The sequence below is a fragment of the Ostrea edulis genome, chromosome 8 (assembly GCF_947568905.1).
Source record: "Ostrea edulis chromosome 8, xbOstEdul1.1, whole genome shotgun sequence".
Lineage (NCBI taxonomy): Eukaryota > Metazoa > Mollusca > Bivalvia > Ostreida > Ostreidae > Ostrea > Ostrea edulis.
This window is the reverse complement of record NC_079171.1, coordinates 42325302-42352976: the sequence shown is the minus strand read 5'-3', so window position 1 is coordinate 42352976 and position 27675 is coordinate 42325302. Positions and strand designations below refer to the sequence as shown.

Here is a 27675-nt window from a genome sequence, read left to right as displayed (position 1 = left end):
ATGTATGCTATACTGCAACTTACATTCATCCTCTATTATTTGATGACAGGTCTGGTCGTCAATTGTGGTGTTAGAGAGAATGTTGAATCTTAGTCGTTTTACAAGAACCTTGAATTGTTCGGAATTCAGTACACAGCATATTTCATCTTGTCTCTTTCTGTAACCAGGTGAACGACAAAATCTTTCAACGCCAAAAGGGTGAGCGTGTTCTAGAAAGAAATCTACAAAATGGTCCCTTGTCATGAAAGACTGAAAAATATATTCAGGGGAATGCAATTTAAATCCATTGTTCTCACTTCCAATGAAATGATTTAGATCCAAACTTTCTAAAATAGCAAGTGCACTTTCTCTAAGATTCTCATTAGTATCTCCAAAGCAAAGGTTTGATGATAATTTGAGCTTTTCTTCCCACTGCTGATCTTCTCCACCTTTGCGAAGACAGAATCCATCCAGGAGCAGAAATGATAGCAAGATGCTTTGAGAATCCTTTGAAGTGCATCGTATTTCATCTGTAGAATAAAAGCCAAAAATTTACAAACCATTACTAGATACATCTTGATTGAGCAATGAAATGTTAAGCATATCTATTGATAGATGGTAATAACAAACGTTTATATAGACATTTCAAAAATCATATCAATTATTACTATTCTGTGCATATTATGTAAGAACTAAAGGTCAATTGGCCTTATCAGCCACCTTATTATTATGAGCCGATCTGCATATGATTGATTTTATATTGTTTAACGTCCTATTCGAAAATATTTTAGTCAAATGGGGAAGTCACCATTGCCGGTGAAGGGCTACAAAAGTTTAGCCTACAATCGGCACTTACAGTCTTTGAGAAGGGAAATATCTTTACAGTGCCACACCTGGCCTGGGTTTATTGCAAAGTCAACATTGAATTTTCTTTTATTTGAGCAGTCAACATATGAGTAAAATCTCAGACTTGTGTCCGAATTTCGATTGAAGTTTATTTTGAGAAACCCAGTTCTGCTGTGACACGGGGCCTCAGTTTTTGCATTCTCATCTGAATGACAGCCCCCATTTGGTAGCCTCTTACGACAAGGAAGGGGTACGGAGATCTAAAATAGGAATCCAAACTTTATATAAGACTGGACATGCAAATAGCTATAAATAGGCCTATATCATAAAGTAAAATGAAACAGTTTCAAGAACATGAAGGCATCATCATATATATTTACTGACATATTCTAGACCTGTTGGTGTTTACCTCTCAATAGGAGGAATTTGTTAAGATGTTGTGTTGAAATGTAACTCACACGACACAGAGGTATATCGCACTTTACCAATTCAGTTTAATAATGTGCGCACGTCAATTGTCAATTATGACTAACGAATCCCAATGCTATTTTTTATATATGTTAACAACTTACACGGAATAATGATCAAATAACAAACAAATCTAAGAGCACGGAAGTTTTCTGATCTCATAAATGATTTATTTACTAAATGAATTGTGCTCAAAAATAAAACACTAACATTTCGAAACAATATTCTTATCGAAACTCCTTAGTTGCATTTCCTGAGAACAATTACAGTGCTATATATGAATGTACCTCTCCACTTCGCACCATACGACGTCACAATAAAAAGTACGTCACAACGTACAAGTTCTTATAGTTGTATCGCAGGGAGAATATCATAATAGTATGTCATTATTTACTACTGTTATCAAGTGATAAACAGTAAACATGAACTATTTCCTTGTCAAATGCTTATCATATAATCATATATTATTTCTTTTTCATCTCAAATCACTCTGCATTTATCATATCTAGTTTGCGCGAAGGTGATGTTCATTTTATATTGTTACCTTGAAATGGTCCCTATATATTTGGCTATATTTAGCTCTAAAACTTCATAGTTATTTCGGATTTCAAACATTTTGGTTGAGCATCGCTGAAGAGACACTATTTGTCGAAATGCACATCTGGTGCATCAAAATTGGTACCGTATAAGTTTTACATTTTCCTGATTCCGATTGTCACTGCGTTTAATTTACATAATTATTGCGACCAGCTGCAGTAAATGTAAATGTAAAAGTGCAACGATGTACAGTGTATGGTGGTGTTTGAAGTTTGTATATTTATTTATTATATTAATATGAGAGAAAAGTGTTACATGTAGAAGCAACTTAATTCTGACAAAAATTGAAATCCCTTTCCGCATCTGATAACATCTTACATACTCTCAACAATTAACAAGTATGCTGCATTAGATGCATTTCAAATTTCCCCCTTTCACCGGAGAACTTGCTCCAAGACATTTCATTTAATGTAAAGAAGGCTTTGTTTTTTTTATATAAAAAGGATCGGCCTGCATATAACGGATCTCGTTGCGATTATTACAATCATTTTTGTTGGTTCTAAATATATAATATCATGTGATAGTCTCGTGATAAAAACACATGGCTCAATGACATTGTATGGAAGCCTACTATGTTTAAATGTCGATTTGTTCTCAGATTCTGTTCATCAAATAATATGTTGACAGTGCTACTGTTTGAGCGAGCGCAGCTGCAGCTGCTTGTATGTACATATTTTGTAATGTCCATCCTTTGATCGGGTTCAAGAAACAGCCCATTTTAGTTTTCTCCTAGAGTTTTATATTAAATCATTAAAACATTAAACATATTATACATAAACATGATGAATGTGATTGAAATATTTCTATACTATACAAAAATTATTTTTGATGCCTTCAATGACTTGCTTAACCTTTGACGCGCGGCGTGTATGCTCTTTATTTTTATATGAAACGCCTTAATTCAATTCATTCGTCAAATATTTCCGACGACAAAATTCTCGACAGATGGTAGCTTGCAAATCCTCTAGTCGATATAATGATCTAAGAAGTAAGTACAGTTTCTAAGTCATCTGGCCCAAAATATTGCAATTGGAGTTCAAACCCTGGCATTCAAATAAGGAATAGATTAGGAAACCCAAAATTCGCTCAGTTTGATCAGCAAAATGATTTGCGTCATATGACGAGAGCTTGAAGCTGGCATAAAATTGCAAAAATGCCATTTTCAATGAAAATACCCAGAAATCCAGGTGGGTTTCCTTTCAGAAAACATACAACGCATACGTCGAGCAAATTCATATTCAAGTAAGATTTTTGTCTTAAAATAATACACAATATATATTATTTTCATTTTGCTCGACAAATGCGCACATCTTTTCCTGAGCAATAATCTGTATGACATTTGACAGTTTTCAGGCTTATTTTGAGAAAAAGGCGGGAAATGTCTTATTCGTGATGTCATAATGCTATTCATTTCGGAATATCATTCTGATTTTGTTCACATAGTATACCTGGCATATAATTTACTTTCTTAAAACGCTGATTAAGGTTAACACCAGACACATTTCATAGAGAGAAAATTTTTGGGCCTTTTTATGTATACAATCGTACCTTGTGGTCTGGCGTGTTCATACCAATTTTTAGCTTTTTCTTTATATATCAATTCTGATTACAGATTACCCCGTTTACCTAGCCAGAATATAGGGCTCACAGTGGATGTGACTGGTCACAAAAGAATATTTATTCCTCAATGGCACGTGGTCCCAGCTCTGTTGTACCCAGGTGTCCTTATTTGCCTTACACTTAATTTTGTATTCTTTAGAGGATCTTTGAGATTGATCACTTTTCGTTATCCTCGCTTGTTTAATAACACAACAAGAAATCACTTCGTAAGCGCAAGACCGGAAGTTAAAGCTGCAGCGAAAAGAAATGGGGGTCTATATAAGTGGTTGCGAACTATATGCTCAGTAAAAGAACTGAAGAGTTGTAGTACTTTCTGCTAAAACTTTCACACTGAGGTGTAGTTTGAGCATTTACTGCTATAAGGAGCCGTATTGTTACCTGTGCTTGGGACATTGTAAATGCAATAGAGAATGAAAATTACGCAAATTACCTATATCATAATATTCATAACCGTTGTACAAGTGACTAGCTACAAAATTACTGATAACAATTGAGAGCGTGTACTAGACAATTACATTACCCAATTTTAAGGACGCTGTGTTTTCGCCCAAGAGATTTTGAATTTTGCATCCATATTCCCCATGGTCGTGGGCATTGACATTTGAAATTCTTAAACAAGAATCAGTCAATGTTCCCCCAATATATTTCACGGCTGCACCAGACAAATCTAACTCGGAGCTATCCTTTGTCCAGCTCAAGGTAGTAAAGGCCCTGCACTCCTCCGATACTGATACTGAATACTCAATGTCGATGTCTTCCCCTCTTGGTAAAATTCTTTGTATACTTAGGTTGGGACACTCTAAAACGGAAGAAAGTAACTATGTGTTATGTAAAAAATTATCGACCGAAACATCAAACGTATTATGTACTTAGCGCATTTTCAAATTATTGCTATTTTCTCCTTAACAGTTTTATTAAACACACGAGCATTTCTACAACTTAGAAAATAATTCTTTGGTGTTGTAACTTGCGTGTTTGAAATTATGTTAAATTTTCGTGAGTTATCTAGGAATTTCTACATCGGGAGAACTGATAGATAATTATGCCTGCTGATTTAAAGGTGTAATTTTTTTTCACATGAAGAATAATTCGCGAGTTTTTCTAAAGTTTTTTTTAAAATCTTAGATATACAACAGAGTTAAGGCTTTCCCCTTAAATACCAGTGTTGTACATGAATGTAGATCACCGCACTGACACATGAGATGACGTCACAATGAAAAATACGTAATGACAAAGGTTATGACGTACATATCTACAGTCCTTTTGGGGTTGGAAATGTCAATTATCGACAGAAACATCAAACGTATTATGTAATTAGCGCATTTTTAAAATAATGCTATTTCCTCCTTAAAAGTTTTATTAAGCAAACGGGTATTTCTATAACTTAGAAAATAATTCTTTAGTGTCGTACCTTGCGTAATTGAAATATGTTAAATTTCCACGAGTCGTCTAGGAACATTTGACATCGGGGGGAAATGATAGATAAATATACTTTCTAATTTAAATATGGAAAATAAAATTCACATCAGGAATAATTCACGAGGTTTTCTAAAACTATTTTTTAAATCTTAGCATATTATTTTTTTGTGCAAATCATTTAACAAGGAAATCCTTTATGAGATCTGGAAATATTTCCACGCTCTTGGATCGGTTAATGCTATTTTGATGATTATTTCGTTTTAGTTAAGATATATAAAAAATAATATAAGGACGTGTTTGTTCAAACCTCTATTTTCTATTGATCACTGTTATCTTCACTTTTCACACATAAGTCATAATCGATAATCTATCTGCGCAAATATTTTCAATGAATTGGTATAATAAGAAATACCTCTTGGACTTACATCACAACACACCATTTTAACGAATTCGTATTATTTTGAAATACATACCGACATCTGTAGATTACACAATTTTGACAGACGACCATTATAAATTGACCAATGTTGTACAGACTTTCAAAAGCTAGCTCTCCTTTCCAACCAAGAGTTAGAGTTTATTGATTTAAGTTTTTAGTTCAAATGAGGACATAGCTTCCGAAAGTATGTACAACACTGTTCTTATAATAATGAGCTGTGACATTTCCTGATATCATGAATGGTTTATTTGTTAAATGGGTTGCGCAAAAAATAAAACACTAATATTTTACAAAATGAGAAAACTTTTGAATTATCCCCGATGCCAAAATTATCCGATAGATCGGATATTAAGACTTTTATACGAGGATGCGTCTTTAAAACATATTTCCAGATTTAAAATCCCAATTGAATCCATACATCATTTAATTGATTTTTAATGCGTCTAAGTGACTAAATGAACGTATTTTCAAACACGCAATTTACGACATAACTAAATTACTTTCCAAATCCTGGTAATAACAATCTGATTAAAGAAATTGCAATGTTTATCTAGCAATCATGCTATTTTCACTTGTATATCGTATTTCTGTCTCTTAACTAATTAGAAAAGAAACACTATGTACTGCGTGTATATAATTATTAAATGCAGAAATGGTACTGACATACAATTTAATGTTATAAGATTGTCAACGTACTCGTTTAAAACCAGTGTTCTGCATATTATATGATAGTTATAATAATGAAATGATCGAGACCTCTGCTGGTGGACTGTTAGTGCCCGAGGGTCTCTACAGCCCAGTAGCTAAGTACTTCGTTACTAGCTTGAAAATACGGATGTATATTCAATTGCTGTTATAAAATTTAGAAATTCATTTCAAAATTAAGGATTATCTCCCTCATGCATAGCTCTTATCCTTGGACGAATTTGGCTCCACTTTTTTGGCACGCTGTTTTTGGCTATATTTAACTCTAAAACGTCATAGTTATTTCGGATTTCAAACCCTTCGGTTGAGCATCACTGAGGAGACATTATTTGTCGAAATGCGCATCTGGTGCATCAAAATTGGTACTGTATACATTTTACACTACAAATACAACCCGTTACTAAGTTGAATGTTTTTTACAGTCATCATAACAATACTCAATTTTCTCTAGATATTCATTTTCACAACGAATTACTCCGTTTATCTAATCAGGATAGAGGACTCACGGCTGGTGAGACTGGTCAACAGAGAATATTTATTCCTCCTCAGCACCTGGTATCAGATCTGGTGTACCCAGGTGTCCTTCTTTACCCTGCACTTGATTTTGTATTCTTTAGAGGATTTGTGAGATTGATAACTGTTTGTTACCCTCACTTTCTCAGTAAGACAATAAGAGGTCACTCCGTGAGCACTAGGCCGGAAATTACAGCTGCAGTCAAAAGAAATTGGGGCCTATAAGTGGTTGCAACTATTTCCTCAACACAAGAACGCAAGAGTTGTAGTACTTTTGGTCAAACCTTCAAACTGAGCATAGTTTGAGCATTTACCGTTATAAAGAGCCGTATTGTTATCTGTGCTAGGGACATTGTGAACACAATAGAGAATGAAAATTAAGCAAATTACCTATTTCATAATATTGAAAACCTTTGTAGACAAGTGACTAGCTACAAACTAGCTGACATCAAATGAGAGATTGTACAAATTTACTTTACCTAATTTTAAGGACACTGTGTTTACGCCAAAGATATTTTGAATTTTGCATTCATAATCCCCATGATCGTTGGCGTTGACATTTGAAATTCTTAGACAAGAATCAGTCAATGTTCCCCAAATATATTTCACGGCTGCACCAGACAAATCTAACTCGGAGCTATTCTTTGTCCATGTCAAGGTGGTAAAGGCCTGGCACTCCTCCGATACCGATACAGAATACTCGATGTCAATGTCTTCCCCTCTTGGTACAATTCTGTGTATACTTAGGTCGGGACACACTAAACAGGAAGAAAGCAACTATGTGTTATACAAGAAAGCGTAGTCTGATATATCGTATGTATTATATAATTAATGTATTTCTGAATCATTGCTGTTTTATTCAACAAAAAGCACTGAACACTTTTAAGTTGATAAACATTAAATTTCAAGTAGGAATGAGGATCTAACTTCTGATGAAGATCTAACTTCGAAAGTCTGTACAGATTGTATTGATAATGGTCATATATCAAAACTGTAAATTCTACAGGTTCTCATTGACACAAATTCGTTACGACGTAGTGTTGTAATGTAAGTCAAACTTTGCCTTTTCAGTTTAAATCATTGCGCATTTCAATAGTTAATTATGAATTGTGTATCCCAATACTATTTTTGCCATATCAAAACCTTATAGAAATATATGACTGAATAATATAAACCAATTCATCTCATATATGATTTCATTGTTACATTGAAATGACTTGCGCACAAAATAAAACACTAAGATTTCGAAATATATTTTTAGAAGAACCCGTTGATTATTCCCGAGGCCAAAATTTCCTAATAAATAGTATATTCAATATTTTTATATAGGAGTTCCTGTTTGAAAATTTATATGTTTGCAGACTTAAATTATCGGATTCATTCATTCATCAATTTCTTTGTTATTTTCAAAGCTTCTGAATGACTTACGGTAAATGATATGAATTCATTTTCAAACACGCAATTTACGACACATACCAGTTGTCTTCAATATTCTTTAAATAATCGTGCCATTCAAAAGCACCTCTTAGTCGCAAATATTTTCTTTTGCAATTTGTAATCACTTTGTTAGTGTTGCATCGTACTTGAGAGCATGACATTAAGCAGAAAATGAATTTTGCTTGTTTGTTTTGGATTTGAAATAACCTTTTTTTTTTGCAATAAAAGTATATATTTTTGGAATTACTTCATTTAGCAGAAAGTCTCTTCCGCCAAAGTGCTAAAAGCAGTACACCCCAAAATATAGTAGCGCACTATGTTTATGAGCAAATTGGAAATAAACGTAATTCATAGTAATATAAATTATATAATGGGTTTGTGGTATATAGACTTCAACGATTGATTGATAGATTGTATATTGTTTAACGTCCTCTTGAGAATCTGCTACTCATATGGAGACGTCATCATTGCCGGTGAAGAGCTGCAAGATTTGGACCTATGGTCGGCGCTTACAACCTTTGAACATGGAAGGGTTTTCCTCGTGCCACACCTGCTGTGACACGGGACCTCGGGTTTTTCGGTATCATCCGAAGGACCGCCCCATTTAGTCGCCCCTTACGACAAGCAAGGGGTACTAAGGACCTATTTTAACCCGGATCATCACGGATACTGGCAACGAAGATGTGAATGAACAATAAAGCTCAATTCAGTTATCCATAGTATGGTCGCTTAATTCAAAGAAGAGAAATTACCAAAATTAAACTCAATTTCTTTTGATGATCGATGGTTCCCATATGTAATATTGCAGGTGTATCTCCCAACATCAAGATGATCTGCTCCAGCTATGACGAGAGACAATCGATCTTCTGTAATTCTAACTTTTCCTTCTGGATCATTAACTGAAATTTCTCTTCCATCCTTAGACCATGTCGTTGTATATGGTTGATTCCTATCACATGTGCATGACAAATGCAAATTTCTTCCATCGAAGTTTACCTTCTGACGATGAATATCTGAAAACATGTGTACTGGTGACAAATATTAGTGGCTCTGTTAGCGAATGTAATATTAGATACAATTGTCAGATATAAAACATTGAAGGTTCCTGGCATCATAATTACCTAATAGTGAAATTTCTTCATCTTGAATAGGTGTGGAATGGCACCTGTAACCTGTAAAGAAAACAAAAAATCTTTACAGAAACAACAAAATGTACTGTGAGCAATGCTCACTAAGAATACACCCCGCTTACCCCAATCTCCCAAAGGGTGTTGTTAATAGGTATAAATTAACTCTTTCCTGAGTGTAAAAATATGGTATGCCTTTGTAGAAGAAAATGGAAGATATAGTCCGAACACAAATCCATGGCGTAAACCAATAATTTTGATCTTGAGATCAAAGGTCAAGGTCATAAAGGGGTCATGAATGTACATGACACATAGTCTCATGGTGATACACCCTTGTCTTATGGTATGACTATGTCAAAACCCTATAATCAATTTTGACCTTGAGGTTAAAGTTTAAGGTCACATAGAGGTCATGAAGGTACTTGACACATCATGTCATGGTGATACACTCATGTGTCAAATATGGTATACCTATGTCAAAGAACAAAGAAGTTATGGCCCTGACATGAATCCATTGTAAAAACCTTTAATTTTGGCCTTGAGGTCAAGGTCATATGGAGGTCATGAAGGTACATGACACATCGTCTCATGGTGATACACTCATGTGTCAAATATGGTATGCCTATGTCAAAGAACAAAGAAGTTATGTCCCGGACACAGATCCATTGTAAAAAACCTTTAATTTTGACCTTGAGGTCAAGGTCATATGGAGGTCATGAAGGTACATGACACATCGTCTCATGGTGATATACTCATGTGTCAAATATGGTATGTCTATGTCAAAGAAGAAAAAAGTTATGGCTCCGACACGAATCCATTTTAAAAAACCTTTAATTTTGACCTTGATGTCAAGGTCATATGGAGGTCATGATGGGACATGACACATCGTATCATGGTGATACATTCATGTGTGAAATATGGTATGCCTATGTCAAAGAACAAAGAAGTTATGGCCCGGACACGAATCCATTGTAAAAAGCCTTTAATTTTGACCTTGAGGTCAAGGTCATATAGAGGTCATGAAGGTACCCGACACATCGCCTCATGGTGATCCACCTGTGTGCCAAATATGGTATGCCTATGTCAAAGAACAAAGAAGTTATTGCCCGGACACGAATCTGGAGACAGACAGACGGAGGGACAGACGGACAGACAGACAGAGTGATTCCTATATACCCCCAGAACTTCGTTCGGGGGGTATAAATATGTTTAAAGTATACATATATACTTTGATATCTACTGTAAAATTGAGATAAGTTATTTTTGAAAATGCTGACGTTTTGAGATTGATCGTAAATTTTCTGGTTCGGAGATACAGACATAGCCATGACTATAATTTACTATTTACCCTTCACAGCGTCGATAACTTAGTTGTTTTTATAGTGAAAACGATTGTTGAACATAATATATGTTTCCTTTCTTTAGGTCCTGCAACTTGATTATCAATTGATGTAGATGGGTACGTGTAAATTTGAGAAAGAAAAACTACACTAGTTTTAAACATTCATATTCATTAAGAACATTATGAAATAACAACAGAACAAAATAATGTTAAGTGGACTCTCATTACAGATTATTCAAATTAGAAATAAAATACTAGACAGACACGTCTTCGAATTGGTCGTAAAAGTCCTCCAGATTACACACTTCATACTCCGCACAGTATCTGGTTGCAAAAACAATCGAAGTGGTTATGTAGAAATTATTCGATCAATTCAGACAAAAAATGAGGCACAGTATCGTACATATATCTTTGTCTGCGTATTTAGTCGCTGTACAAAATTTGACACCTTGGAAGATACTGATTACGAAAAGCAGCCACACATTGTAGAATGGTAAAAAGGTTGATCATTATGGATAGATTAGATTTTGCATTTGCAGACCACTGTTTATGTAGAAGGACAGAAATAAAGAGTAAGGGTTCCTGAATTTATTCTTTTGATTGGCAATGCAGGCAAAGGCACACATGATCACTGAAAGCAATTTCCACCACAACCATTCGTCTGATGCCTAAATCCTATTTAACATTGAGTCAGGGTATTAAAAGTAGGTCGATATAAACTCAGCAAATATGATAAACATTTTTAAGATACAATGTCTTCTAAAGTTTATAAGAAATGATAATGATCTAGAAACAATAAAAATATGTTTTATTCTTAAGGACTTTCTGATTCTGCACACAAATTAGGAACTATACTCCCCTTTTACTTTTTAACTTCGAAATACAACTTCCAATATAATATAATATTACAGCTTGCTTTCAACCTTATACTTGACACTCTTTAACCAGTTTACCTCTTCTAAAAGTAAATTATGAAATAAACAGATTGTCTGAGGCTTGTGGCAATCAGTGAATTTCTGGTGTGTTGTTGATCTTCAATTCTCATGTTGAGACGTCTAAATGTCTTGGCTATACAAGAATGTAGTAAAACGAGAGTATTATAGATTAATTTTTCATAGTTGATTTCAAGACTGGATATCAAATTGCAATTATGTACCTCTCTTCCAGAGAATTAAAACCACAGCGAGGGCAAGGGCAATGACAAGGGCAAGTACAACGGCGATTGTTCCAATGACCACTGGAGAAATTATTATTTCGAGGTCACTGTCATCTGTAGTTGTTGACGAAACCGTCGTCACCTCTCTGGAATATAAACATCTAAAACAATGGCGGACAAGCAGATCCTGATACATCATTGACACTGATAAATTCACTTTTTATTTTAACAACTTTACCTTTGTAATATCAATCACAAACTATGTGTCTTTAACGAACATGTAGTAGATATTTCATTGAAAATAGATATTAACAGTAAACTAACTGGTTTGTCATAAAGTTGTGCTATTAGTTTGTCGTTGACATTTGTGTTCATTAAGATATCCAAATATTAAGCACATATGGATATGGAAGACTCTTTCATTACGAGTTCACTGGGATATATCGAATTGATGATGAAAATGAGAATGATTAATATGTAAAATATCGATTCATCTAAAAGAGCAATATTTGCTTTCATTTAGAGGTTTTTCAAATAAAGTGAATGTATGTCAATGACTTAGAGATTATATTTAGAATATATCAATCAAACGTAAATCTAAGATTAGTTATTAATGATCTTACCTTCTTTTCTGTTACTTTTTGTCTTCTTTTTAGGAAAACGTTACTATCTATGAATAATCATTAATTTTCTAAAGTACATATTAGAGAATTATTTATCAATGAATACTTACCTTTGCTTTAAGCATGCCTTATCATCTCTGAAGCATCCTTTCGATTTATTCAACTGCAGACATTTCTGGTCTGGAACATTAGGAGCAGATAAAAATAATTCCAAATAATTTAATAACAAAATCGAGCTGTTTATAACCCAGTACCCGTCCTTGATATACATACTGCCCTTTCATATAGACCACAGATAATCACTAAATATAAAGGAACCTCATCTCCCCAATAGAATTTAAACAAGTATCAAACTTTTCTTGAACTAAGAACATTAGGAGCAGATAAAAATAAATTCCCAACGATTTAATAACATAATCGAGCTGTTTATAACCCAGTACCCGTCCTTGATATACATACTGCCCTTTCATATAGACCACAGATAATCACTAAATATAAAGGAACCTCATCTCCCCAATAAAAATTAAACAAGTATCAAACTTTCCTTGAACTACATGTACGTATATGTAGTATGAAATGTGAAGAAAACGAACAGTGACCAATCTCATAACTCTTATAACCAAGACAAAATAGATAGTTGGGCAAACACGGACCCCTGAACATACCAGAGGTGGGATCAGGTGCTTAGGAGGAGTAAGCGTCCCCAGTCGACCGGTCACACCCGCCGTGAGCCATATATCCTGATCAGGTAAACGGAGTTATCCGTAGTCAAAATCAGTGTACCAAGTACATATCTCAATTATACCATTAGTTTCAAATTTCATTTTGTGGTGATCTTGTGTTTGATTTGTGGTTTGTTCCTCTTACCCGTGAGAATGAAAATGTTTGAATGAAATTAGCAAATCTGCATGCCCTTTCCATACATTGTATATGCAAATGTGAAATTGAATTTAAAAACTTTCTTCTTTATAAAATGTCTATGTGGTTAGATCGGAAAACATTAAGAAACAGATTGGTCGTATATTGTTAAACGTCCCACTCCAGAATATTTCAGTCATATGGAGACGTCACCACTGCCAGTGAAGGGCTGAAAATTCTTAAACTATGGTCGGCGCTTACGACCTATGAGCAGGGAGGGATCTTTATCATACCACACCTGCTATGACACAGGGCGTTGGTTTTTGCGATCTCATCCGAAGGACCACCCCATTTGGTCGCCTCTTACTGCAAGCAAGGGGGTACTGATGACCTATTCTAACCGGTATCCCACAGAACCCAGAATACTATTCAATAAAGAAGTGGAAATTGTAGTTTTCCCATGAAGTACACGTATTACCACGCATTTTACATTTTCACTGCATTTACAATTTTGTGGAATAAAAATATTGCATTTTCTAATGCCATTACACAGACTCTGACTTAAGTGTACGCACATTTGTACAGCTCATCGCTTCTGTATGTGGAATTCGGACATCCGTCTGTAAACCCCGAACAGTTGTAGGTGTTCACATAATTCGAATCCAGTAAAATCCAACAGTGTCCTAAAAGAAGTAAAATATACATAAAACATGAACATTTATATGGAATTACACATATATATTTTTGAAATATCAAACAAATATCACCAAATCACACTTAACAACCAAAATCTGCAAAATCTACAGGCAGCAGAAATGATACCACAGACATTACCTCTCATGCAAAGTCTTTTATTTCATTCAAACAAAAGTGGAAGCCTTAAAGCAACACTAGCTGTCATTTTGGTGTCGAAAATTTTTGTTGCAAAATTGTAATTTACTATTTCAAATTTTCAATGCCAGAGAAAAATAAGGTTTATAAACTGTTGTTGTTAATATGTGTGTAGAAAAATTATCCAGAAGTTGTCTTCCCGTACAAAAAGTGATTGCTATATAACGCTATATACTCAGCGTAACGAAAAACTTTATTTTGATAAAATCTTAAACTTAGTTATAATTTAATCAATGACAATGGTTAAAGTCATATACAAAACTATCATAATGGCACATTTTTACAGCAAAATTGAATTTTCAGATTTTAGCTAATATTATTTTAAGAGACTTGTTCCTACAGCACACATGAACTGGAAATCCAATTCAATGATTTTTTTCTTTATCTTGTTTTAAATCCCATTCGGGATTTTATCAATCATGCAGAGACGTTAAAAGCGTTCAGTGAAGTGCCACGGATCTTGACCTATTCATGACAATGGTGGTTCTTTAATGTGCTGATACCTGACACAGGACCTCCGCTTTTAATGTCATATCCGAAAAACCCGTGACTTTCATCTTTAATGCCAGAACAGGGACTATTTATTTTACATGTTGGACGCTTCTGATTCCAGTTTGATAAATATTTTAAAGTTACAAAATCTAATGTGTGTATCTCCGTTTTATTCTATGGTTTACTCATAACTTAACAATTCCAAACTTAAAAGATACATTTAACACACAATGAAGTTCATATTTGATATTTTCAAGAGCTCAACCCATTACAAAGAAACCTGTCACGACGTGTTTCTTTATCATACTTAGTCTAAAAATTTGTAGACTGGTAATTAAAGTTTAGGTGATTATACAAAACATGTTTTGCAATAGCATCATGTATACTTCTAAAGGTGCTCTAACAGCGACGACAAATACCATAGACCATGCAACATAGATAAATACAGGAGTGTTGTGTTTATTCAAGGTAACTCGGTTCCAATTGATGTCGAACACGACGTTTAATTTAGGGGCGAGGTCAAAATATCGATGTCGGATAAAAATCTAAATTCAAATAGTTAGGGACAGGGGGGGGGATAAAATCTCCTATAAGTTTCTGTCATCCGACATTGATTTTAGTGGGAAAAGAAACAAAGTTACACATATGTATATGTGCAATAACAATTTCAAAACCTCTAATGTCCATTGTAGACTAATAATTTATCATCGGCAAAAAATGGACACTGGTGTGTTTTCTTACTTTGAAATTATCTATTGTTTAACCATTTCTCAAGAGTAACACGCCATATGTTCAACTGAATTAGTAAACATAGTATCATACTGCATTTACTTTAAACCTTACTAATCTCATCACATTGGCAATGGTCAGAATGGCTTTCCTTGATTTATTTCGTTTTTCTTGTTAGTGTTGTGTTTGTTTTACGTTTACTTCTGCTCTTTTGATTTGGTTTGTGAGGGATGTTTTTTATTTATTTTTATTTTTTTAAATTTCTTATGAAGGGCGTGACAAGTACATCGGTGGCTGGGAGATGGGCTCTGGACACCTCGGGCCTTCCGCCAAATCCAGGAGACATGGTAAGGATCAAATGGATAGATTTGTGAAACTTTACGTATGAAATAGTTATAAAAATATGATATCAGAATTTGTTTTCATATTAAGGGAAATCCATACTCGCGATTTTATCTGATACAAGTTTTAAAAGTGTGTTTATTTCCATTTATTAGAGTTAAAACTAACAAATTATCAAATAAAATATATCGGTCATCACACTTTTTCAGATGTGAGACATACATATATAAAATCATATATCACCATCAGAAAATTGCAATTTCCCTTAAACAGTGTTATCAAAATTTCAAAACAACTGGTTATGACGATATAATAGCATTCATAACAATTTCATGAAACTGTTTCTTCACAACAATATACAAAATCTCTGTAAAAAAATAAAGGAAATATATCACGTAATATACTTCATAAAGAAATCAATAAAAACAGAGTTATTGCCCTTGGGTTCAATATTTTGAAACTTATCGTAGATTATTCATCTAGTACTTAGACTTTTAAAGTAGTTTATTTTTAACAAGATTTTTTACAATAACTATCGGAAAAGACTCCAACAAAAGTTATGTTCCTATCATGCACAAATCTAAATAAATCATTGATTTTGCAAAATCTGATGACATAATAGGAGGGTGGAATTACTTTAGATATTAGATGTAATTTTTACAGGACACTCCTCTAGAAAAATACCTCTCAAGACAAAAGTAGGTGGCTGATCATAACAGTACTCAACCAGGGCGGTAAGGTTTTGATTTGAGGTACACTGGTATCTGTCCGCAGGAGTGCAATTCAAGTCACGTGACGCCTTCTCCCATGATGCCAGGTCTGTAGGGCAACTGTCCACCAAGCTCACATTAACCTTCTTTATTGTCTGACTCTGTTGACATAAACAAATTACTATCAAATCTCATTCACAGGCCAACAAATTACAATATTTGCTTCAAAATTGTTACGTAAATGTAATGTTTTGCTTATTTAAGCAAAATTAAGTTTTAACCGAATTAAAAGACAAAGGAGTCCAAATATAACTTAATACACTGATTTGGTTTTCCCCCTACTTCTTTGTATGAAACATCCCCCCCCCCATTCCTAGCAAATATAACTATTTTTCCTAATTGGGAAGGCTCCTAAAACCTGTATTATTTCACCTAACACTTGGCGAAGTAAAATTCCCTATCTATTTTATAGACTCGGGTCTGTTGCGGCCTAGTATAACACCCAAGCCTCTCACACACGGAGCAAGTAATTCTACTAAAAGAACTACCATGACAATCTTATCAACACAGAACTGTTGCTAAGATTCCATCAATAGAAAAAAATGACGATTGTTTCCAGTAGGTTTTCAAGATTGTCCATGTAACAAAATGTATCTAAGGATTGTCGTTCTTTGCTCACAGTTCAATTTCAACATCTTAAGTATTGAATAATTCTTTGTAAAAACCTATTATATACTCTCATTCTTTAGTACATATTGTATACCCGTTTCTTTACTTTTGGGCAAACTTTATTGACTTAATTGCTGCTCAAACCATCAATTTGATAAAGGTTAATTTCAGTGAGGTATTATTCCATTTATTGATATCAAGATATATACTTGGTGCACACTATGTTCCCATTCCTTCTAGGCATACACTGTCTCAGATATTTTAAAATATCACCACACAGACTTTTTATTGAAACATGTCGATATTACGATGCTCCTACACATAAAAATGAAAGAATCTGCCAAGATTGTATAGGAAATTTAGTTATAGTAGAAATTCACTTCCTTGTTCAAGTGACAAATATAGTCAACAAAAAGAGAAATCATTTAAACTTGTACATTCAAAATTGAATACATTTACTGATTTATCTGATAAAGAACAACAGACTTTTGAATTTTAAATTGCGAAGATGTTGAAATTTTGAACTCCTTAGACAGACTTCTTCATGATAGCTAGCCTTAGGCGATTTTTGATTTCTCTTCTTCTTCTGTTCACTCTCTCTTTCATTACAGATAAAACAACATTGAGATCAGTTACATTTGTTTACTTGAATTATAACCATATGATGTGAAAAGACTGCTCCCTTGTTGTTCAATGTAATTTTGTCCCAAAGTCAAGTACACATGTATATCATTGACTCAATTTATGTTAACTATGTCTTTTGGTTTTCGTTCCTACATATGTAGTACTCCTTATATCCTGTTCGGGCCCTGAATTATAAATAAATCTATTCTAATCTATGCCATACCATGATTGCGCAACATCGTAAACTTTGGGGGAAACCCAATGAACGACAACTTTTAATTTAATTAGAACATGTAAATAAACCTTTTTGTTTTGCACATAATCTGCGTAATTAATCTCGGGGAGATTAATAAGATTGGTTGTGGTATTAGCACTGATACATTATGTTTAACCGTATGTCCTCGTCCTTTTAGATTTACTTTCGTTTTAGTAAAATTTATGCAATATGCCTACAATATCTGAATATGCACATACCAAAGTTCTAATACTCCATAGAAATAGAAAAATGCAGCAGTATCGTAGGTAAATCATTTAACGGAACCTTTGACTGTATGTGTTATATCCACGATACCGCATCTCAGATCACAGACATGCAGTGTCGGCAATCACGACATCTAAACTGGTACCCTGTTGACCTCGCTTCCCTCATGTGTGTGTGTGTTGCTAGGCCTTGCATTCGGAAGGCCACGGGTACTATGTTAGAGTGTAGCACCAATCAGTGGGGAACCAGTTTATCATTACATCACACCAGTATAATTAAATGCTTGAATCTGTAATATCTGGATAAGTGGTATGTCCTGATTCAGCTTATAGAGCAGAGCATATCTAATAAAATGAATACTGTAATAGTGATTTAGATTTGATTTTTATGATTGATGAAATTGACTTCATTGACACTTTTCTGTTGGACTTTAATGACAGTTCAAATGAAATCAGACAGTCATTAATAACAGTGAATGTCCACGGAAAACCAGTGATGATGATGACCCCAATATACAGTTAGATCAGAGCAAGGGCATCCTCAGTAGAGAGCAAAATAAGGACCCTGATATCATCCTACTTAGCAAGAGGGTACGTCCATCAGAAGAGGCCGCCAAAGTTGGAGAGTGTTTATCTACCTACGATGGGATTTTTTTTTGCGAAAATGGCGACCACCTGATGCACCACCAGATGAAGTACAATGGCGTGTCGTTCACCAGATAGTGGTCCCAGTGATATATCGTAGGGACATAATGAGTTTAGCTCAAGATGCACCCCATTTGTATTCGCCTAAGTTAAGAAAAATGTTTCTGAATTTTGCAAGACTGTCATATTTACCAGATGGTAGGTAAACCTAATCAGAAAATTCCATCTGTCCCTCTCCAACCCATTCCAGCAATTGAAGAAGCATTCAGTTGGGTGTTCCTAGATTGTGTAGGACCTTTACAAAAAACTAGGCCAGGGAACCAATAATTACTAACTATCATATGTACGTCCATTCGATTCCCTGATGCTGTACCTTATAACAGAAATATTAAGGAAACCACCATTGTCCAGGCTCTCACCAAGTTTTTCAGTTCTGTGGGGGTGCCTAAGGCTATTCAGTCAGGCCAGGGTTCAAAGTTTATGTCAGAGTTGTTTCAACAGGTCATGCATGAGTTAGATGTTAGACCGTATAATTCTATTTCTTATCACCCCGAGTCTCAGGGGCACTTGAATACTTCCATCGAACCTTTAAAACTTATGATAACATATTGTTACCAGTATGATTAAGACTGGGATGAAGGTGTTCACCTAGGTTTATTTGCTGCACGAGAGGCAGGTCAGGAGTCTCTAGGATTCAGTCCCTTTGAATTAGTGTTTGGCCATACAGTTAGAGGTCCTTTGAAATTGGTAAAGGGAAAATGGCTAACTGAAACAACAGGGGCTAAGCCTGTTTAGGCCCGAACTTCGTGATACCATAACTATATATATAAATATATATTTATGGTATCACAGAGTTCGGGCTAAGCCCGTTTGGGTCCGAACTCTGGGATACCATAAATATTGATCTATCTATCTATCTATCTATCTATATATATATATGTGCATATATATATATATATATATATATATATATATATATATATATATATTATCACAAAGTTCGGGCCCACACGAACTTGGCCCTTGTGACTGAAACTATTGCTCTCAATCCTCTAGACTATGTATATCATTTCAAAGAGAGACTTCATAACGCTTTTATATTGGCACAAGAGAATCTCAAGAGTTCTCAAGATAAAATGAAAGTTTGGTATGACAAAGATGCAAAGAACAGAGTTAACCAGGTGATAAAGTTCTTGTATTTTTGCCCGTTCCTAGTCATCCTTTACAGGCCAAGTATTATGGTCCTTGTGAAATTGAAAGCAATCTTAGTAGTGTGAACAATGAAGTTAAGACACCTGGTCGGCATAAAGAAAACGAGTTTGTCTCATTAACATGTTGATAAAGTATTTTCTGTAAAACAAGTTTCCACTTTATCCAATGTTAAAGACATTACAAAATTGTACTGAACATGCCATTAGTGTAGAAATGTCAATGAGAGTGTCCGTTTAAAGAACTCCGAATTTCTTGAAAATCTGGATAGCAAACTTGGACATTTGAATATTCATCAGAGAGAACAAGTTCAGCGTCTTATGGCTGGTTATCTTTCAGTCTTCTAAGATGTTCCAAAAAAGATCAATGCTGCTTGTCATGATGTTATGGTTGTTGACACGTTGCCCACCAAGCAGCATCCCTATCGTGTAAATCCATTAAAATTGCAGTACTTATAAACAGAAGTGCAGTACATGCTGGACAATGACATTATCGATCCAAGTAAAAGTGACTGGAGCTCACTTTGCATTCTAGTACCGAAACCCTATGGTACCCACCGATTATGTACTGACTTTCAAAGAGTGAATTCTGTCAGGAAAACAGCCTCTTATCCAATTCCTAGAACTGATGACTGTAATGACAAAATCGAAATGCGAAATTTGTCAGTAGATTTGACCTGTTGAAGGGTTACTGGCAAGTAACATTGACTGAGAGAGCTAAAGAAACATATGTATTTGTGACTCCCGATGGCCTCTTTCAATACAAAGCGATGCCGTTTGGTATGAAAAATGCTCCAGTGACCTTTCAGTGGATAATTCATTCTCTTCTTCATGACCTTCAAGGATGGGAAGCCTATATTGATGATGCTATCATCTACAACGACACATGCGAGGAACATCTCCAAAACATGCATGCGGTCTTTGACATTCTGGCAAAGGCAAACTTAACAGTGAACCTGGCAAAGAGTGACTTTTGTCATGTTATTGTAGAGTATTTATGACATAAAGTAGGTCAAGTTTATGTTACACCTATCATGGCTAAATTGGAGGCTATTGCAAAATCCCCGATTGATACGAACAAGAAAGAGTTAATGAGCTTTTGGGCATGATAGATTTTTACAGAAAAGTTTGTTCAATTTTTTTTTCAACAGTTGGTCCACTTATTTGATTTCACAAAACACTATGATGAATCATTTTGTAAAATTAAATCTGTTCTCCTGATTTTTGTGAGCAATTTAACCTTACTGTGGATGCAATTGATGTAGGAATAGGTGCTGCTTTGTTTCAAGAACAAAGTGACAATGTGGATAGGGTTGTTTCATATTTTCAAAGAATTTTATAAAATGTCAACAGAATTATCAAACCATTAAAAAATGTGTCTTGCTTTGTTGTTAGCTTTGCAACATTTTGATGTTTATTTGAATGTTACTGTACATCTAATTCTTGTTTTTTTTACGGATTACAACCCTCTCACTTTTTTGCATAAAATGTCAAACAAGAATCAAAGACTCACAAGTTGCAAGAGTATGATATTGATATCAAACATATCAAAGGCAATTTTATAGCAGTTGCCTTATCAAGAGAAAATTGAGTGTGTTTTGTTCTTTGGTTTTTTTCTTCTGGTTCTTGTTGCTTTGATTGATATAATATGTGTATGTGTATTAGAAAATTTACGTTTTTATTATCATTTAAACTTTTTAAGGAAGGTGTTGCGTACTTCTTGCATTCAATTGACACCTGTGACCTAGATTTGTGCAACTTTATGACAAACGAGATGAGTTCAGCTTCTTCATTATCAACTTCCTATAACTATGTAGCAATATTCCATTTATCACCTGCATATGGTGTTTATATCTCTCAACTGATTCGATAAGCAAGAGCTTGTTCTGCGTATGGTCAGTTTTTAAATAGAGGCAGGCTACTGACAAACAAATTGATGATGAAAGAGTTTCAACCGTCTCGTTTAAAGTCAGCATTTCGCAAATTCTATGGTCGTTATAACGATCTAGTTTCCCACTACAACCTATCATTGAGTCAAATGTGTATGCCATGTTTCTTACCTATTGTTAAATCGTTCTTGGCACACTGTTTTTGACTGGGGATAACTCCGTTTACCTGATCAAGATATGGGGCTCACGGCGAGTATTACCTGTCGACAGGGAATGCTTACTCATCCTAGGCATCTGATACCTCCTCCGGTATATCCAGGGTTCCGTGTTTGCCCAACTCCCTATTTTGTATTGCTTATAGGAATTACGAGATTGATCACTCCTCGTTATATTTGTCATTCATCGTTCTAGAGTTCTATATTTTTTATTTTTTATTAGAAAGATGACGTAATGGTTGCATAACTGCAGTGGTGAAGCTACATTGTAGTACTGTAAGCACGTGCTTACAAATATTTTCGTTAAAATTTTATTACATATTACGAAAAATGTCCCAGATCCCCTGCTTACAAATATTTCAAACTTAGCTACGCCACTGAACTGTGTCTTTCAAGAGTGTATAGAAAATTAATTCTTATCATAAATACACTGTGGTTTTATGATAAAAAAAAGCCTTCGTTAGACAAGCACTTTGGGCATTTGGATTATCTCATATAACTGGGAACTATGATTTTGGAAGTAAAGTTCTGTATTGTGTAGATTTAGCTTGTCACGGACTTTGATCATTGTTCACCTATCGTAAGTTAGTAGTTTGCTAGTGTTACAATTTGTTTTAATTATCAACAGTAAATAAATCTTATCAATTGTTTAATTGTCTGTGTTAGTGACGTCTGCTGCTGTATTTATTATCAAGGGTTAATTCTGATACATAACACTTGAGATAGACATTTTCAAAAATCTTATTTGAAACAAAACGAATGGAAACAAAAAAACTCTCCAAATTGTATATATGGTCATATTGAAGATGTCCATCATTTCTTCTTTGCATGCAAAAGATACACTTAAGCAAGAAATTGTTTCTTCAATGAACTGCTTCAGCTAAATAATATTGCTATTGTCGACACCCACCTTTTATTATGGGGAAATGAATATTTTTCAAATGATGTAATTTTTTTATATTTTCAGAGCAGTTCAGATGTTTATTGATAACTCTAACAGATTTTAATCGGACCTATATATCATAATTCTAAAATATGTTTTGCATTTTATGTCTGATTATGTACTTATATGAACCTAAACATATATTGTATATTATCATAATTGTACATTATAACTAATATAATATTTTCTGTGGTGCGACAATCTTTATTTGTACATGTATAACATAAAATATTTTGTATACGGGAGAGGTTGTCCAAGTTGCTAAAACTTGTAACCAATCCCTTTGTATAATTACACAATAAAATATGTTCAAATCAACAAAAAACTATTTCGGCAATTGAAATTGATGTTCGAGAATCATGGGTAGTTTTAACTCTGATGCAGTTTGATAAAATGGTCAACACGCTATTGATCAACTATTAACAGTTAAGTATATGTTTGCTTTTCAGTTATTTAAGGCGGTTCAGGGCATTGTGAATACCATATCGCTTGAGATGATCACAGCGGATTATAAAGCAGGTACTTTACAGTAAATCATTTAAAAGTCTGATTAATTCAGGCATTTTTATTTCTTTATAATGCACTCATAGTCATTTCACTGAATAAATTGCATGGAGTGATGTTTACTAGTTTCTACAATGTATCTACATGTATGGATGCTTAAGAAGTGTGTGTTCCTATAGGACAATGGCCGTGTGGACCCATCTCCCATGCCTCGTCACCAAATTTAAGGAAAGAGAGGATCTATGCATATCTTCCCCAAACAGCTGACGGTCTTACCCTTTCTTCCCTGGCAATACACCCGGCACGTGCTTGTTGCTATGTGTACAAGAATGGCTGCACTCCATCTGGACACTTATGGATGAGGTTGAGAACTACGAGACGCAGAACCCTAACTGTCTGTACCTTCAGAACCCGGGTGTGTATGACTTCACAGTCAGTATCAGCAGTGATGTTAAAGGTATTAAAGACAATATATGCAAATCGTTCGTTTTCTTCTTAAAGGTAACCTGAGTATTAACCACAGAACTAGAAATATTTGTAATGGTGCACATCATGAATGTATCGTTTATATTCCGAGAACAAAGTGTTGCAAAAACATCTGACATATTCTCTAAACATTCCAATGCGTAATTGATTTCATAACACGTACCATTTTTGACTATTTTCTTTATAGAAGTGGCTACACATAGCCTACATTTACGTCTCTTCAAAAACCTTCATGCTAACGTGTCAATGCCGGAGCCCATGACGGTTTACTCTTCGACCGACGTTTCGATATAAGTATTCCCGGATTTCCGTAAGAGACAAGTTATTTGCACAATTTTATAATTAATGATACATTAGCTGCAATAATGTAGCCCTATCCAATTTTTTTTAATTCTGACGTTTTCGGGATAGGGCTACAATTCCATAGGATCTCCGTAATGGTGCAAAATAATTTTATAAATAACCGATAATAAACTCTGTGTATTAGTCCCAAATGTTGTTTACACCAAAAGGAGTACCAACTTTGTGCTCGGGCATGTCTAATAAAGGTGTTTTTCATTAAATACAATGTACAGCATGCAAAATTCTTCGTCTGCTCCGCCATGCTTGTTATCGCGAGATCTCGTAGGTGGATCTAATGAAAAACCTAAGCATTGACAATCAGCGCGAAAATGTAGTTACTCGAGCCACTTCGACAAAGAAAGGAAAATCATATTGTTGCAGAAAGAATTTACACTCGGCTGTTCGGTTTTTAACTTGATATTAAATTCAAACCTTTTCAATACCGACGAAATAGCTTTCGCCTCCATACTTGTCCATTGATGTAAATACTACCTTATATGGCATATGCAAATGACTTGACAATCGGAAGTTTATACTTCAGTACATCAAACATGGCGCACAAATATGAATCGAGAAATTGGAATTTATCGAAATTGTTGAAAACGGTAGAATAGAGCCTCACAAACCTTAAGTTGCAGGTTGTAAATTTATATATTGACTAAGAAACATAGAATATCATTTTATTTACGTAAAGAAAGTCAGCAAATGTTTAGAATGAGCGCAAATGTTGCGGGAGTGAATCACTCCCGCATTTGCACCATTACGGAGATCCTAAGGAGTTGTAGCCCTCTCCTAAAAAAAAAAAAAAAAAAAAAAAAAATCAGAGAGGGCTACATTATTGCAGCTAATGATACATCTGTGACAAGGAAATCGACACTTACTCACTGTTAATAATTTATCTTCACGTTAAATTCTCGCGGGTTTGAATTATGTATTTATCTCTATGGACGGTAGCAAAACAAAACCGAAAATCCGAAGTTGGGTAATTTAGAAAAATTAGTTAATGCGAGAATACCAGTCTAATTGAAATTAGATCCTATGATCCGCTCGTCATGTGTAGCGATAAAAGATGAGCGGATCATAGGATATGATTTTAATTAGATTGCGAGAATACATTATTGATATACTCATTTTACCAATGTATCTATTCATAGATAATATAACTGATTTTAGTAGGTGTTTGTAAGTAAGTAATTTTTAGAATATTTCCTGCAGAAGGTTGACATCCGCGGACGAATGTGAGGGGCAAGGACTCGAACAATTGTTAAGGACTTAGGGGCTGAGGAGAGAGGTAGAAATCGTGTGAGTGAAGACTGCAGCTTTGAATCTGAAAAGTAATTGCGGCAGGTTGCAGTGAAGACACATAATTTGGTGGGGGGGGGGGGGGGGGTCGAAAAAGCCCCAGCACGCTATGATGATATTAGCTTCTCCTCCAAAACTTGAACTCCGAACATTTAGTGAAATATTTGAGGAACATGCTATGTATCCTGAAATTGCTCTCTGTTTTGCAGAGCAGGGAAATGGTACCAAAAAAATGCACAATATTAATCTTATTTGAAAACTTAGATTGATTCATTGTACATGTATATTGTTTAACGTCGCGCTCGAGAATATTTCCCTCATATAGATACGTCACCATTGCCGGTGAAGGGCTGCAAAATTTAGACCTATGCTCAGCGCTTATGGCTATTAAGCAGGGAGGGATCTTTATCGTGCCATACCTGCTGTGACACGGAAACTCGGATTTTTGCGGTCTCATCCGAAGGACCGCCCCATTTGCTCGCCTCTTACGACAAGCAAGGGGTACTGAGGACCTATTCTAATCCGGATCCACATGGGACTGACAACTTAGAAACCTGGGAAAACTACGTGCATATAGACGTCCTGTTTTGATATTGATACCCTCATGTTGTTTATACAGCCGACATTAGAGGTACCGTGTCGTTCTGTTGTTAATACACAACCGACATTAGAGGTACTGTGTTGTTTTGTTTATATACAGCCAACATTAGAGGACTCTTTACGGAAAAGGTATTATTGTGTTTTGATATCATTCAAATTTCCTCGTCAGTCACATTTTGGAGTAAAAATCGCTGGCGAAAGACTCCATTGTTTCACCGCCTGCCCAACTGTCCACCGCTATGTTAGCCGCCATATCTGGTGGCCACTTTATGTAACCCCCAAACCTACATTAAAGTTGATGAATTTAATGTGGCTTTAATTTAATGTGCGGAAGCGTACATTAAAACAATGATGCAACGGAACTTAATGTCACAGTAAATACATGTAATTTGAAATGCATGTAATGAGGCTTTAATGTCGCATTAGACATTGAACAACCAGGTTTATCTATATTATTAAAAGCAAAGTTCTCAACCTCTCAACATCTACCTGAACAACGTTAACGCGCGTCACTTGTCGCAATCAGAATCAAGTGCAATTGTACACACTCTGTTACGAATGTTGAGGGCTCCATGGTCACAAAAGAAGAATTATTTAAGCGTTCTTTCGAATTCGCTTACAATGAGCCTTGTTGCAAACCACTATTATAAACAAAATGATTACAAAACAGATCCCCCTCCATCTTGAAAATACATATATACATGTAGTCAATAATTGCAATATTTTCATAAACCTACCAAATTGGAAATGTTAGGTTAAAAGCGTTATATTACATTATCTGTTGCTCAGAGGCCAAAATCCGTGTAATCTCGGGCGTCTGTGGTCTACACGTTGACGTGCATCTGCATACCAAAGTAAGAAATATGTTTGGCATTCTCCAGTCCAGTTTCACAAGGTGTGGAGGACCGAGCAAATGAATATATGATTAATCGTTATAATGTTTGACTTCCTTTTGTAAACAATCATCAGCATTATTTGTATAAGGTAATTGCCTAATTGAGCAAATCTACTAAAATGCATCTCGTATGTTATAATGAAAAAAATAGTAATGGAGATGCCGGGGATCGAACCCGGGGCCTCTCACATGCAAAGCGAGCGCTCTACCACTGAGCTACATCCCCACGTTATAAATTCCGGATTTAAAATCATTTATAATACTGAATATCTTATTTGAATCCTTGTTCCACCATTAAATTCACTGTTCTATTCTGGGACAACCACATACAATTTTCTTCTGACTACTTTTCAGTTGAAAAATAAAATAAAAAACCAGTGACCTATCAAATGATGGTAGGCCTATAAGTTAACGTTAAAGCCAATAAAGGATTACGGAGGACAACTCGTGCTGACTTGTGTCGGTCAGCAACAGCTCGTGGGCCAGGTCAGAAACAACCAGGGCTGTGCAATATTGACCGTTTTCGATATAAATTGCGCAAAAATTAAACCTTAATCCGATGGGACCTGATATGACTGTG

General features: G+C 35.0%; 1 protein-coding gene and 1 non-coding gene across 7 annotated transcripts in view; both read right to left on the bottom strand.

Annotated features, from left to right (window-relative positions):
* The window catches only part of LOC125663238 (uncharacterized), a 48850-nt gene extending 30568 nt beyond the window's left edge, over window positions 1-18282 (bottom strand). For 2 of the 6 annotated variants that reach the window (XR_008797608.1, XM_056146156.1), the window contains exons 1-10: window positions 18061-18282; window positions 16268-16454; window positions 13705-13812; window positions 12382-12451; window positions 11649-11794; window positions 9145-9195; window positions 8776-9036; window positions 7066-7344; window positions 4031-4309; window positions 24-509 (exon numbers count right to left, since the gene is read on the bottom strand). Coding sequence is in view for 5 of the 6 variants with exons in the window: in XM_056146156.1 (XP_056002131.1) it covers window positions 24-509; window positions 4031-4309; window positions 7066-7344; window positions 8776-9036; window positions 9145-9195; window positions 11649-11794; window positions 12382-12451; window positions 13705-13812; window positions 16268-16454; window positions 18061-18117 (1924 nt within the window). In the remaining variant the exon portion in view is untranslated. Of the gene's footprint in view, window positions 1-23; window positions 510-4030; window positions 4310-7065; window positions 7345-8775; window positions 9037-9144; window positions 9196-11648; window positions 11795-12381; window positions 12452-13427; window positions 13555-13704; window positions 13813-16267; window positions 16455-18060 lie in introns of those variants that run through there. The other 4 variants (XM_056146157.1, XM_056146153.1, XM_056146155.1 and 1 more) reach the window with 4 other exon arrangements.
* Window positions 18283-27249: 8967 nt separating this feature from the next.
* Trnaa-ugc (transfer RNA alanine (anticodon UGC)) lies at window positions 27250-27321 on the bottom strand. The gene has a single exon. It is a non-coding gene; the product is annotated as a tRNA-Ala (tRNA).
* Window positions 27322-27675: the final 354 nt, after the last annotated feature.